Genomic DNA, 11,889 nt, shown 5'->3' with positions numbered 1-11,889 from the left:
CTGACTGAGGCAACAGTCTCATTTTGACAGGCTGACCTCGGCTGCAGCCTGCACTTCCAGCTTGTGTGGAGATGCTGGAAGCTGCACTGGGGGTCAGCCTACGTGGTTCTTGCAAGTAGCAGTAGTCAAACGGGGATTGGCTTTGCAAACTGCATTGGGGGTTCCTGGTGTGCTGGGAAGCATTATGGTGGCTTATGGAAAGAGCCTTCTCAGCCCTGCTTTTGCTCCTGGCTGCAGCTCATCACGTACCATGGATTCCTGTAGGGTGTATGTGCAAGATACCAGTCAGGAGAACTGGAAGCAACCCCTGGAGATGCCAGACATGCTGAGGGAACACTGCTTCTTTAAGTTGTGCTTGGTAGCACCCACATGGAAAACTTTTCTTTTGACCCCTTTTGACCTTCTCAAGAACTTTAAAATCCATCCTGAGCAGTGCTAAGGGGTGGGTGCAGCATGAAACACACCAGGTTTTGTAGACCAGAGCCTTGCCCAGGACCGGAGAGCGAGACAGGATGGGGTTTGTCCTTGTCCTGATTTATTAGCACTGGGGAAGGGAAAGGTCTGAAGCTTGGTCTCAGCCCTGTCCTAGGCTGGGTGTAGAAGGCAGTGTCTCACTTTCATCCAGGTTACTTGGGATATTTAACAGTAGTTGCCTATCTGCTTCCTCTTCTGTTTGTAGAGGTTTATGTCCTTCCAAGCATGGAGGGGAGCTCCCTTTTTGACTTGGGGGGGAGCTGTTTTAAAATGACATTAATGTCCTGCACTTGCAGGGGTTACCTACCCACCCTGCTGCCTCTTCATCCTTCCATGCTGATTTCTGAGGCAGTTTCATGCCAAGCTGCTGTCTCTGCACCCAAGTGGGTGCAAATGCTCCACAAATGTCAGAGCCACATAGGACTCGGACAACCTTGGTCCATGCAACACCTTGCTGGAAAGGGCTGAAACGCAGCTGCTTTCCTGGAAATGGTCCATACCCACCCACTGAGAGGCTGCTCCTCTCCAAACCAGAGCTGCAGGCATGTCCAGGTAGTTGCTGTGTCCCCTTCTGCAGCAGCGGTGGGAGCTGATGAAGTCACCCTGCTTCTCATTGGAGGTAACTGCTCCAGTGACAACCAGTTAGTCCCCTGCATGTAATCCCCAGCATACTGATGCAGTTCTGCACTGGAATCTGGTGGCTGTGACACCAAGATGTGAGGCTGAACTGCCCAGGAGGATGCTCAGCAGCCTTCTTTCTCCAACCTGGAATTTAGAACTGAATCCAAAGCAGCCATCCCCTCTACCCCTTTCTCACTTGAGGCTCATCTCTTGTTTGTTTGGTGTTGTGTTTGGGTTTGTGGGTTGTTGGTTTTTTTGGGGGTTTTTTGCCAGCCTTTTAATCATGGTAAGAGAAGGGTGTTCTCCCTTGGGTGGACTGGTGGCTGGCAGCTTCTTGTCAGCTGGGGAGACCAGGGCCATGTGAAGATTAATTTGCTGGAGGACCAGGGTGTTGCTGTCTGGTTGGGCCGCCTGCACAGATCTAATAAATCACGTTTTCCACATCAGCAGGAGCAGCCAGTGTCAGACTGAGCAGCTTTTCTCTGAGAAGTGGATAATCCAGGTCACCTCAGGCCCTGTGATCTGAGCTGCAAGTTCATCTCAGCTTCAGGAGGAGCCCTGGGAAGATGTCATGGCAGGAGGCTGCCGCGTGGCTGGTGGGACCTCACTGAAAGGAGGCACAAGGGGCAAACCCAAAGCCTGCAGCCCCCTGCTGCTGCTCACCTCTGTGGGATGGAGATCTTCCAGCAGGATCTTGCTCATCTTCACTGAACAGGTCTGTGCATGGGGAGCTGGGCTGCTTTTGCTAGTCTGAGGCATTACAACACATGTATTGCAATCAGGGTGCTTCTAGGTTAAAAGTAAGAACATGGAAAAAACCCTGATGTGGAGGGTTTGCAAAGAGGGGCATAGCCTCTTAGTGACTCCCTCAGCACCTCTGTGTGGGAGGGAATTGAGGTTTTGAGCAAAGATCTGCTCTGGTGTGGGGAACTAACACAATGGTGTCTTTAGGTCTGGAGCGACTTGCTGCAGCTGTGGGGCTGCCAGGACACAAGAGCAGTGGCTATGGAAACTGATCTGCCTGCCCAGTGCCAGGCTGTGGCTCTTGGGGAAGAAGCAGGGTCTCTGTGGGGATGGGCCCAGTGGGATCAGGCTGCGTTGATCACAAGGCCCTGGTAGAGGCAAAGGTGCCCATCCAACATCCTCTTTGTTTTGTAAGCTCTGTCTGCTTAGCATCATTCTCTGAAGGTGCTTTTAATTCCTTGTCCTGCTACAGGAGTCTTGGCTGCAGGCTCTGTTGGGGAGAGATCTTGTTCTTGGCTAGAAAAAGCTCTCCACAACAAAGTATCTTGGTTAGACCCACAGGCATGGGGAGGTCCTCAAGGAGGGGAGAAGCACTGGGATGGTGGGGTGCTGGGCTCCATCTGCTCTCAGCCCAAAGGAAGGTCCTTCTGATCTGCCTGGGTCTTCCTTTTCCAAATGAAGGTGTCTGGAGGGAGTGATGATGGGACTGGTGGTGCTAATGCAAACCTGACTACACACCTGCAGAATTCACCTGCATTTTGAGACATCAACCAGCTGGGAAACCACTAAGCAACTGGGAAAGCTCTGGGGGAAGGAGCAGGTGGAAAGCTCTGCAGCTCAGGGTTGTCACTGCTGCACAGCACCCAGGTTTGGCTGCCTCTGCATGGCCATGCCTCATCCCCCTGTGGCACAGCTTCTGCTTCAAAGCTGCAGATGGAGTCTCTCAGCCCTCCCTGGCTGCTTCCTGTCCTTGGGGCCACATCCTGCCCTCTCAGTAGATGGACATGAGGCTGGGCCAGCCTTGCTCTAGGGCTGGAAGGTGCCTTTTGCTGGCTGACCTTTCAGGGCTTATGCAATTTGCAGGCCCCACAGGCTTGCCTAGTTCCCCATGATACATCAGGGTCTCCAGGCATGGGAGGACTAACAGCAGCTCCTGCCTGCAGCCTGGCCCTCTGTAGTGCTGAGCATCAAGTAGGACTCTACATAAGCTCATTAGGGGAAGAAAGCAGCTTTGGAGGATGTGACCAATTTGAGCAAAGGAGTCAGGCAGTGGAGGTGGTGGCTGGGGGGAAAAGTGGGGCTGCTAAGAGGGTAGGAGGGATGAGGATCTCCCCAGATCATCAAAAATGATGCTGCAGGAGCTCCTTATCAGCCATTCTGGTTTAACTTGGTGCTGTGTCCCCCATGAAGTCATGGGGGAGTCCCCCATCTCTGTAGGTCCTGAGTGCCACCACCCTGCCCTGAGTCTCTAGCTGGGGAGATGATGAGACTCATCTCTGCTCCACTCCGCAGACACTGGGCACAGAGGCAGCAGGCTTGGGCTCTCCCTGCTCAGGGTCACCTCCAAAGTGTGTGTGCAGGATCTGGCCCCACACCAAAAGCAGAGGCCTCTTGGCTACCTGTAAAACGGCTCAGCCCTCCCCGGCCTCACGCAGGGAGCTCCCAGCTGCTTTCATGCATGTCCTTTAAAGGCCTTCTTGCCTCCAGCTCTTCCCTGGCAGATCCTTCTCCCTCAGACGCCTTCGCTTTCCCCTCCAGGCAAAATCAGCCGCCGGCAGCTTGCACCGTGCGGGGCCCCGCACGCCTTGACCCACCATCTGCCATCCACACAGCCTTCCTTGACCCCCTCCTGGGTCTCCTGGGGACCCCACAGCGCCGAGTGCCAGGTCCGAGCCGGGTGCCCCCGCATCTGCCTTCAGCTGCTTGAGACAAGTTCAGGCAGGTAATGACCCTGGGGAGTGTTTGGTGAAGCCGAGGCAAGGCATGGTGCTGGGGCTGGCTTCCCGGGGGGCTCTGGGTACCACGCTGGGTAAATGAGCTGCGTGTGTCTGTGCTGCCACCTGTAAAACAAAGCCAAGGAGCAGCTGCAAGCCTGCCTGAGCTGCAGCTCTCCTGAGGGCTGCCGGGGCTGCCATGGAGCTCTGCAGCAGGGACCAGCCCTCGGGGAAACGAATGAGTTTGGTCCTCGGTGGGCTTCCAAGCCCCTGGATGGAGGTCTCAGGGGCAATTTCCAGGGTATAAACATGAAGTGGACTTACTCTGACAGATGCCAAGTGCTGCTGTCACCTCCATCAGGACTCAGTAGGCTCTGGGGGATGGGTGATGGCCCCACTTGGTGGTGGGGCAACTGAGCTTGGTCAAGGCTTTGCACAGGCATGTGGGGCTTCACCCAGTCCCTGCTCTCTGTCCCCTTCAAATTCTGTTGCATTCTGCATGCCAGAGTAAAAAAATAAATAAACCTCCTCTGCCATGCCTGCATGCCCATCTCTGTGTGCCCATGGGCACAGCTTCCAAGGTGACATGTCCTGTAGGAGAGTCTCTGCTGCATTGTCGCTTTACCTCGGGCTGGGGGAGGGACTCCATGGACTTTCTGCCAGCTTTCTCTGAGTTTTAAACATTTCAAAACAGCTTAAATGAGATCTCCAAGCTTTCTTGGACTCAGGAATCTCTTATATTTGTCTATCTGAGAGCAGGCCTGGCTCAGGCATTGGACTGTGCCCTCTTTGGAGTACGGTGGGCTGTTCCTGCTCTGCACTGGGTGCTCACAACTGGAGGTGGGGGCAAACACCTCTGACCACATCAGGAGCCCCAGGTGAGGCTTTCCCCGTGGGAGGGAAACAGGGCTGGGGGGGTATGGGGGGTGGGGGTGGCCAGCAGACAGGTCCACCCTCAGGGCTGCACAGAAATGGGGCTTGTATTCAGTTCCTTGCTTCCCTTGCTCTGTGCCCACCCGAGTCCCATCAGCATCCCCCTGGACTGCATCTCACAGATGCTGCCCTGCTGAGTAGAGGAGCTAGGAGCTCCTGCTGGGTGAGAAAAATGCTTTAGAAATATAACATTTAGAGGCATTCTCCCATCTGTGCTTAGCTAATGTGCTTCTCATGCTAGGTGTGCTGGCCCTGGAGTCTCCACGCTCTGCAAATGAAGCCAGTCGCAGGGCCCTCACTGGGAGAAGGGGAAGAAGAGACCCAGGGATGCCAACGACGGTGGCAGCGACAGAGGGCAAGCTGCCAACCCAGCCCCTCACCTCGGAGGTATGAAAGGCTCCCACTGTGTTCTCAGGTGCTAACAAGGATGGGGACAGTGCAAGGGGGTTGCTGATGGGAGCATCACCCAACTCCGGGGCACTGAGTAGCATTTTGGCACAGCAGCCCCTTCTCCTGTGGCCACTGCTCCCAGGGAGCGATCCCCATCCTTGCAGGGAAGAGAGGGAAAAGCCTGCTGTAGTGCTGTCCAGAGCCAGGAGCAAAGTTTGGAGTTCAGACCCCTCCTTGGGTGGGTGTTGAGCTCCACTATGAGGCTGTCAGCACAGCAGCTCCTGCATCTCCATGTGCCTCTGTCTCACCTGGCTTGCCATCCCCAGCGTGCTCTAGCATCCCCAGCCAAAGCAAGCAGTGCTGCTCCAGATCTGCAAGACTTCCTTGCACCCAGGACAAGATTTTGGGGTGGCAAAGTCATCCTGATGTACTTTTAGGGGCCAAGAGCATGGGCCAAGGCCTGCCATCCCTGTGGTTGTGTGAGATGGTGCCTGGGCTCTGCTGGCAGCCAGGTTTGTTGTGGTACCTGCAATAAGGCTGGCTTGCAGTGAGGTCCACTTGGCAGCCGGGGCCAAAAAAACCCTGATGTGCTGAGGAGAAGCCTGGCCATGGACTGGTGACTCATTGCTGACTGGATGTGACCTCAGCAGGCTGCTCGGTGGCAGCTCTGCGGCAGCCATGGGAGCGGAGGGGGCTGCTGTGCCCGTGCCAAGGACAGCAGGAATGGACGTGTGTGAGGACAGAGCAGGCTGCAGAGGATGCTCAGAAAGGACCCGGGTCCAGAGCAGCATCCTGTCAAGGGATGGCAGAGGGAGTGGGATGCTGCTTCTGCTGCTGGAGTTACTTTGGGCCTTACCCAGGCTTTTCTCCGCAGGGAGCGGCAGGCAGAGCCACCCAGACCCTCCATGTCCCGACATGAAGGTAACGGCAGCCCAGGCTGGGCATGGGGCAAAGGGGTGGGTTTTGCACCCTCCCTCTGTGAGCACCATTGCATGGGTCCAGCAGGAGGCTGTACCATGGCCTGCCAGCACCTCCCTGTAACCCCACTCTCCTTCCAGCCCTGGCCTCCCAACCCATCCCCTGGATCTCTCCTCCACCTGCCCTGGCCCAGGCTGGCTGCAGCCCCCTTAACCTTGCAGGGGTATTTTGTGGAGCAGCTGCCAGCCTCTGCCTCCTGGGAGCCCGCAGAATGCCAGTGGTGCTTTTAGGTGTTTTAGGCTGGGCCTTTAAGAAAGGGACAGTTACTGAGACACTGGAGCTGAATGTTTTGGTGTAAGAGTGAAAACAAAGATAATTCTAAACGAATTTCATTGGTAGAATGCAACTTTAAGTTTTAGTTCAGTTTGAATCTCAGTCATTCTCTGTTTGGGAGTCTGAGTCTGAACAGTTGCTGTTTCTCACTCTGAGCTTGGCTGTTGACCTTCAGTTAACAAGATAAGAAACTAATTCTTTTTTTCCCCCTTTCCTTAGCACATGCTTTGAACTAACAGAATTTCCCCCTTAATAATTCTCTCTCTCTAACCCCTTTTGGCAAAAAAGGGAGGAAGGGGGAGAAGGGAGTTTTGGGGGAGCCCTCCTAGCTGGAGGAGGGCAGGATTTTCCTGTGTTATGTTCTTTGCTGTATATTTCTGTATATATTGTAAATACTGTGTATTGTGTCTGTATTCACTGCACTTCATCCTGCTTGTGAAATATAGCCCTTCCATTGTTGCTTCTCCCACTGAGTTAGCTGTGGTTTCTGTGTGTGGGGGGGAACTGAACTTCTCTCATCACCACACCCTTGAAGTACTGTGATGCTGCAAGGAACACACTGCTGCCCAGCTCCCACCACCCTTTCTATCTCCAGGGAGGATGAGCAGTGCCCAAGGGCAGCCAGATGGGGCTCTGGCCAGGAGTGATCAGAGTGTGGAGTGCATGGAAGAGGTGAGAGCAAGGGAAGGGTGATGTGTTGGGAGTCTCTTCCCTCCCTGGCCTCTTGGGCTTGGCTGGACCCCCAGCTGCTTGATTCTGCTCTTTTTGGGATGTGTCCAGCACAAAGGAAGGGGTTGCTCTGACAGTGTCCTTGTGCCCCTCAGGCACCAGGCGTGGACAAGCAGGATCTGGCTGTGCATACTGGGGACAGTGATGGGGCCGAGGCAGGTGGGTGAGTCCCCAGCCCACACCTTAGCTGAGTCCTTTTAGGAGAAAGCTTGGAGTAGTTGGGGATGAGTGTCAGAACAACGTAGCCTAATGGGCTTTGGTGGGCTCCTTTGGAGGGGATATGCAGAAGGGGAACTGGCCTGGGAGGACCTGAAGCCCCCTGACACTAGGGGAAGGATTTGGACAGTCCCACACTGTGGGCATCTGCTCCCTGCTGGGTCAAGAGCAGAGGGAGGAGAAAATGCTGAGGAAAAGCCTTCACTTGTGGTCCCTCCCATGGCTTTGCTGCCTCCCTGCAGATGTAGAAACCCTGGAGGAGCCGCTGCTGAGTTTCCCCAGTGAGCTCTCAGTGCTGGAGAGACTAGGGTTGCACAGGTAAGGTCCCCTGGGCCTATGGGACAAGGGGTACATGTGGTCCTCTCTTTTTCACTGCACAAGACCTGCTCTGTAGGCAAGGAGCATTTTGGGTCCCCACTTCTGTTGGTGGCTGGCACCCCTGGGAGCACACCAAGGGCATTTTCAGTGTGTGGTCCCCATGGTGCCTCCACCCCTGAGAGCACTTCTCTTTCTGCAGGGCAGCTTTGACAGAGCAGGATGTGGAGGTGAGCACTGCTAGGGACCACAGGTGGGCTGGGGAAGGGGGACAGACGCTTTGCTGGCTCACAGTCCCAAGACTGTGCCCTGCTCCTGGCCACCCTCCAGGCACCGCAGTCCCGTGGCAGCTGCCTTACAAATCCCTTTCCTGGTGACGTCCTTGGCATTTAGAGGCAGCTGCATATCCATGTCCCACAAAGTGCTCTGCAGCTTGCCCAGAGGGTCCTTAGCTGGGGAGGTGGTGGAAGCTGTACTAATAAAAATAATTTTCCTGCAAGTGCCAGCACTGAGTCAGGCTCCGCTGTCAGCTGGGACCTGCAGCGAGCGCCGGCGTCTGCCTGGTGCCTGCTCTTGCCAGGAGGACTTGGGAGCTCCATGCGTTGTCAGCTGTGTTTTGGTCAGGCTGGCAGCTCATGGGGACCATGCCCAGCATGCAGCAACCTAGTAACTTCAAGTCCCAATTATCCTTAGCACTGCCCTGCTTGGTGGTTTGTCTGTGCCTTGGAGACAGCAATGCATGGCCCTGGTGGCTTTCCCTTCACCCTGTGTCCCACCTCTTGCCCTCCCACCCTGCAGGCAGCCTTTGCCCACCTTGCTCTGGCTTTTCGCTGTGACATGTTCACCCTGCAGCAAAGGGTGCAGGTGGAGAAACGAGCACGGGATGCAGCGGAGGAAAATATCCAGGAGGAGCTGAGCCAGTGCCGTGCTGCCCTGGAGGTAGGTAGGCACCAGGGGAGGGTGATGGCATCTGCTGGCAACTCAAAATCTTCTCTCACAGCTCCATCCTCTCCTTCCAGAAGCTGGGCCCATTCTGCACTGACATGGGCTGCAAGGAGATGCTGGTGCAGCTACAGCACAGCCTGACTGTGCTGGCAGCTGCTGTTGAGCGGGCAACCAGTGCTGCAGAGAAGCTGGGGGCTGTACATCAGGTCTGTGCATCTCTTGGGAGACCCCGCAAGGGCTGGAGGGTGCTGCAGCTGGTCTTGGGAAACCAGTGCTAGTATTGACCTCATGTTTGCATGTACCAGGCTGCAAGGGATCTGCCTGCCCTTGGGAGTGGGCAGGGCATGCATCTGCACCCCTGGCTGGAGGAACTGTGAGATACACAGCGAGGGGCTGGTAGGGGCCTGGCTCCTTTGGGACTGGGAGGTGTGGGGCCTGATCCCTCATCCTGCCTGGCTGCAGGAGGCCCGGATGAGCCGAGCAACAGAGGTGATGGTCCAGCACGTGGAGAACCTGAAGCGGCACCACATGCGTGAGCACACGGAGCTGGAGGAGATGAAGCGCCTGATCCAGCAGAACTCCCGCAACCGGCAGCTGGCGGAGTCCCAGGGTGAGGTGGACTCTGCACCAGGGCCAGTATGGGGTGGGATTCATTCCCAGGATCCCCCTGAGGGTCAGTGTGATCCTGTGCCATGGAGCTGGTGGGTTGTGTGAGCTCAGGGTTGGGGGATGGGCGACAGCTGGGACAACTGGGGCTGATGATGACAAATGTGCGGGGCCAGGGTAACAGCAGACGCCGCGTGGGAGCAGGTGCTGGAGGCTGCAGAGCCATCGTCCCACAGCCCAGCTGGGAATGTGGGGCAGGGGGGCAAGGGACGCACAAAGGACACTCTGTCCCTGGATGCCAATCCTTACACGCCCCATCGCTGTGCATGCAAACGAGGTCCCCCTGGCCCCCTGGGGCATCCTGGTGACTTGTACCAAGCACAGAGCACATGGGCAGGACAGCTTTCAATGGGAGGGAGGTTTGCAACCCTCTGTACATCAGCCCCCTCTGAATTTTGTGGGGGTGACATAAAGCAGCTTCATTTTGCCTCCAGATGACATGGAGCCACGACTAAGGCCTCACCCTCTGATGCGAACTTTCCAGCAGGTAACTGGTCCCAGTTCAGTGGCCCTGGAGTCCCCTCCTCCCCATGCCCTGCTGCTCTTCCTCACCCAGTGGTCCCCACACTCCTGCTAGTTCCTGGGCAATGCCACTCCTGCCAGCTGCTTGCTGCAGGCAAGGTCTGCTAGAAATGCTAGGGAAGAGGCAAAATGTAGGGACAGCTTCAGAGGGCTGTGGGGAGACAGGGTGCCCAGGGCTGAGGGTTGCTTGTCCAGGAGTTCTCAGGCAGGTCCCTCTGCATTGCAGGGCCATAGCACCAGAGCTGCAGGCTTGGCTGTTCTCTAGCACCAGCTCAAACTTGGCACTGATTCCCCAACAGCTCAAGAGGTAGGGGAGTGCTTGGGGAGGGGGTTAGGCAACCCCACCAGCACAGCTTGAAACAGTAAGGACAAGTGCAAACCTCTTGGCTTTGACCCTCCCTCATCTTACCAGCTCTCCAGCTTCCCCCCTTAGCCCCAGGGTTGGTGGGAGGCTGGCAGTGTCCCTTCTCCTTCGTGTCCCTTGCCATGCTGGGGAGGCAATGAGTTCAGAAGGGATGGGAAACACAGGGAGACAGTTGGCACGGTGCTTACCCTGAGCTCCTCTATTGCAGGGGTCTGCCCGCCGCAGAGTCAGCATTGCTGTCATCCCCAAGCAGCTCTTGGTAAGGACATGGGCAGGGGGGCTGGACAAGAGCTGTGCCCCACTGTCAGACATGTCACCAAGCTCTGTGCAACTGGAGGTCTGGGTCCCCACTCATGCTTCCACCTTCCATGCCCAGCCAGGTGCCAGCCCAGAGAGCCGAGCAGCCCCAGCTGGTGAGCTGGAGAGGGAGAAGGCCCACTGCCAGCACAGCACCGAGAGGTAACCATTGGTAGCAAAGGCCATGGCACCAGCTGCTGCTGGCCCATGGGGCACAGCACCTAATCCCCTCCCTCCACAGGAGCGAGCTGGAGCCCCAGGCCCAGGGCAGCACTGTGACTGAGGAGCTGGCAGCAGAGGTGGACAGCAGAGGTTCAAGTGCAGAGCTCAAGGAGCCAGAGCACAGTGGGCTGATGTGAGCACCACCCTGTGTGTGCCCAACATCCCCCCCACAGCTGGTGGACTCTCTGCGGTCCCATATTGGCCAGCACATGGGGAATGTGCTGGGGGTTTGTTGATGGAAGCAGGGGTGTTGCATGGCTGCCCCATCTCAGCCCTGCTCTGCCTCAGTTTCCCCAGTGCATTGCAGTCACCTGTGCCCTCCTCAGGCCTGTTTCATTTGGGTTTGCAAAAGAGCCAGTGAAGTCTGGGATGGAGTCAAACTCCTCCTTCATCCCCAGCTGGGGTGGAGATGGGATTTGCTCTCCCTGCCTGGAGGACAAGTGTCCCTGGTCACCTTCTCCCCAGGTCCAAGGGGTCTCCAGTGGAGCTCTGCCGGCCGTGGTTGTTCCTCCCGCAGCACTATTGGGTTTTCTTCTGGCTGCTTCTCCTGAGCATCACCTTCCTCTTCCTCATCCGTGTCCTGGAGCTGCAGCGGCTGCAGCCTGTGGCATCACCCAAAGCTTAGCCAGACTGGGGAGGGGGAGGCGGCTGGGAGGTGTCCCCTCTCCCTCCCTGCTCCTGCCCCACCGTGAAACACCAAAACCCTAGAATAATAAAATTGGAGGAAAACCAGGGGAATTGCAGTGCTGGAGCAGAGGGGCAGGTGCTGTGCTCAGGCCTAAGGTCTGGGTGGCACTTCCTTACTGGTGCGAGTGGCTCAGGGAGCTGCAGGAGTCCTCACTGATGCTGTGAGTTTGGTTGTTCTCTTGGCTGGGATCAGAGACCAGGCTGCCCAGGGCCAGTAGGTCGGCATCAGAGCTGTGTCCCACTGTGCTGGCCAGGTGCCCTCCACCATGGCACCTCTTTGGTCCCTGCTGTAATTGAAGATCTAAGGCTCCCCTGCTGCTGCCCGGGGCACAAAGCTGGGGCTGGAAAGCGTGGGTCAGCGCTCAGACTTCCCCACGGCACCTCGGAGGGCTCACAAACAGAGGGAGCTGTTTCCGTCCGCTCCGGCGTCTGGGAAAATCGCCTGGTCCGCCGCGCCCGCCCCGTTTCCGTGTCCGCCCCGGCCTCTCGCAGCCCCAAAATGCGGGAGGACTGCCCCGTGCCCGTGTCCGTACCCATCAGCTTTGCATGAGGCTGGTGGACTCAAAACACCCCGACTGA

General features: G+C 56.8%; 1 protein-coding gene and 2 long non-coding RNA genes across 3 annotated transcripts; all 3 read left to right on the top strand.

The window, feature by feature from the left end:
• Nucleotides 1–4,584: 4,584 nt before the first annotated feature.
• Nucleotides 4,585–6,018, top strand: LOC128898907 (uncharacterized). The gene is made up of 3 exons (XR_008463024.1): nucleotides 4,585–4,651; nucleotides 4,948–5,093; nucleotides 5,971–6,018. It is a non-coding gene; the product is annotated as an uncharacterized LOC128898907 (long non-coding RNA).
• An 886-nt stretch (nucleotides 6,019–6,904) lies between these two features.
• On the top strand, nucleotides 6,905–9,223 carry LOC128898886 (inositol 1,4,5-triphosphate receptor associated 2-like). The gene is made up of 8 exons (XM_054176281.1): nucleotides 6,905–7,019; nucleotides 7,172–7,235; nucleotides 7,535–7,610; nucleotides 7,810–7,837; nucleotides 8,406–8,546; nucleotides 8,627–8,758; nucleotides 9,015–9,162; nucleotides 9,213–9,223. The coding sequence occupies exons 1-8, from the start codon at nucleotides 6,948–6,950 to the stop codon at nucleotides 9,221–9,223; spliced, it is 672 nt and encodes a 223-aa protein (XP_054032256.1). The 5' UTR covers nucleotides 6,905–6,947.
• A 340-nt stretch (nucleotides 9,224–9,563) lies between these two features.
• Nucleotides 9,564–10,564, top strand: LOC128898910 (uncharacterized). The gene is made up of 3 exons (XR_008463025.1): nucleotides 9,564–9,705; nucleotides 10,313–10,363; nucleotides 10,481–10,564. It is a non-coding gene; the product is annotated as an uncharacterized LOC128898910 (long non-coding RNA).
• The last annotated feature ends 1,325 nt before the right edge of the window (nucleotides 10,565–11,889 follow it).

Source organism: Dryobates pubescens, chromosome 35 (genome assembly GCF_014839835.1).
Source record: "Dryobates pubescens isolate bDryPub1 chromosome 35, bDryPub1.pri, whole genome shotgun sequence".
In the NCBI taxonomy this organism is placed as follows: Eukaryota; Metazoa; Chordata; class Aves; order Piciformes; family Picidae; genus Dryobates; species Dryobates pubescens.
The sequence above is the reverse complement of the archived record's forward strand: the minus strand, read 5'-3'. Positions and strand labels throughout refer to the sequence as shown.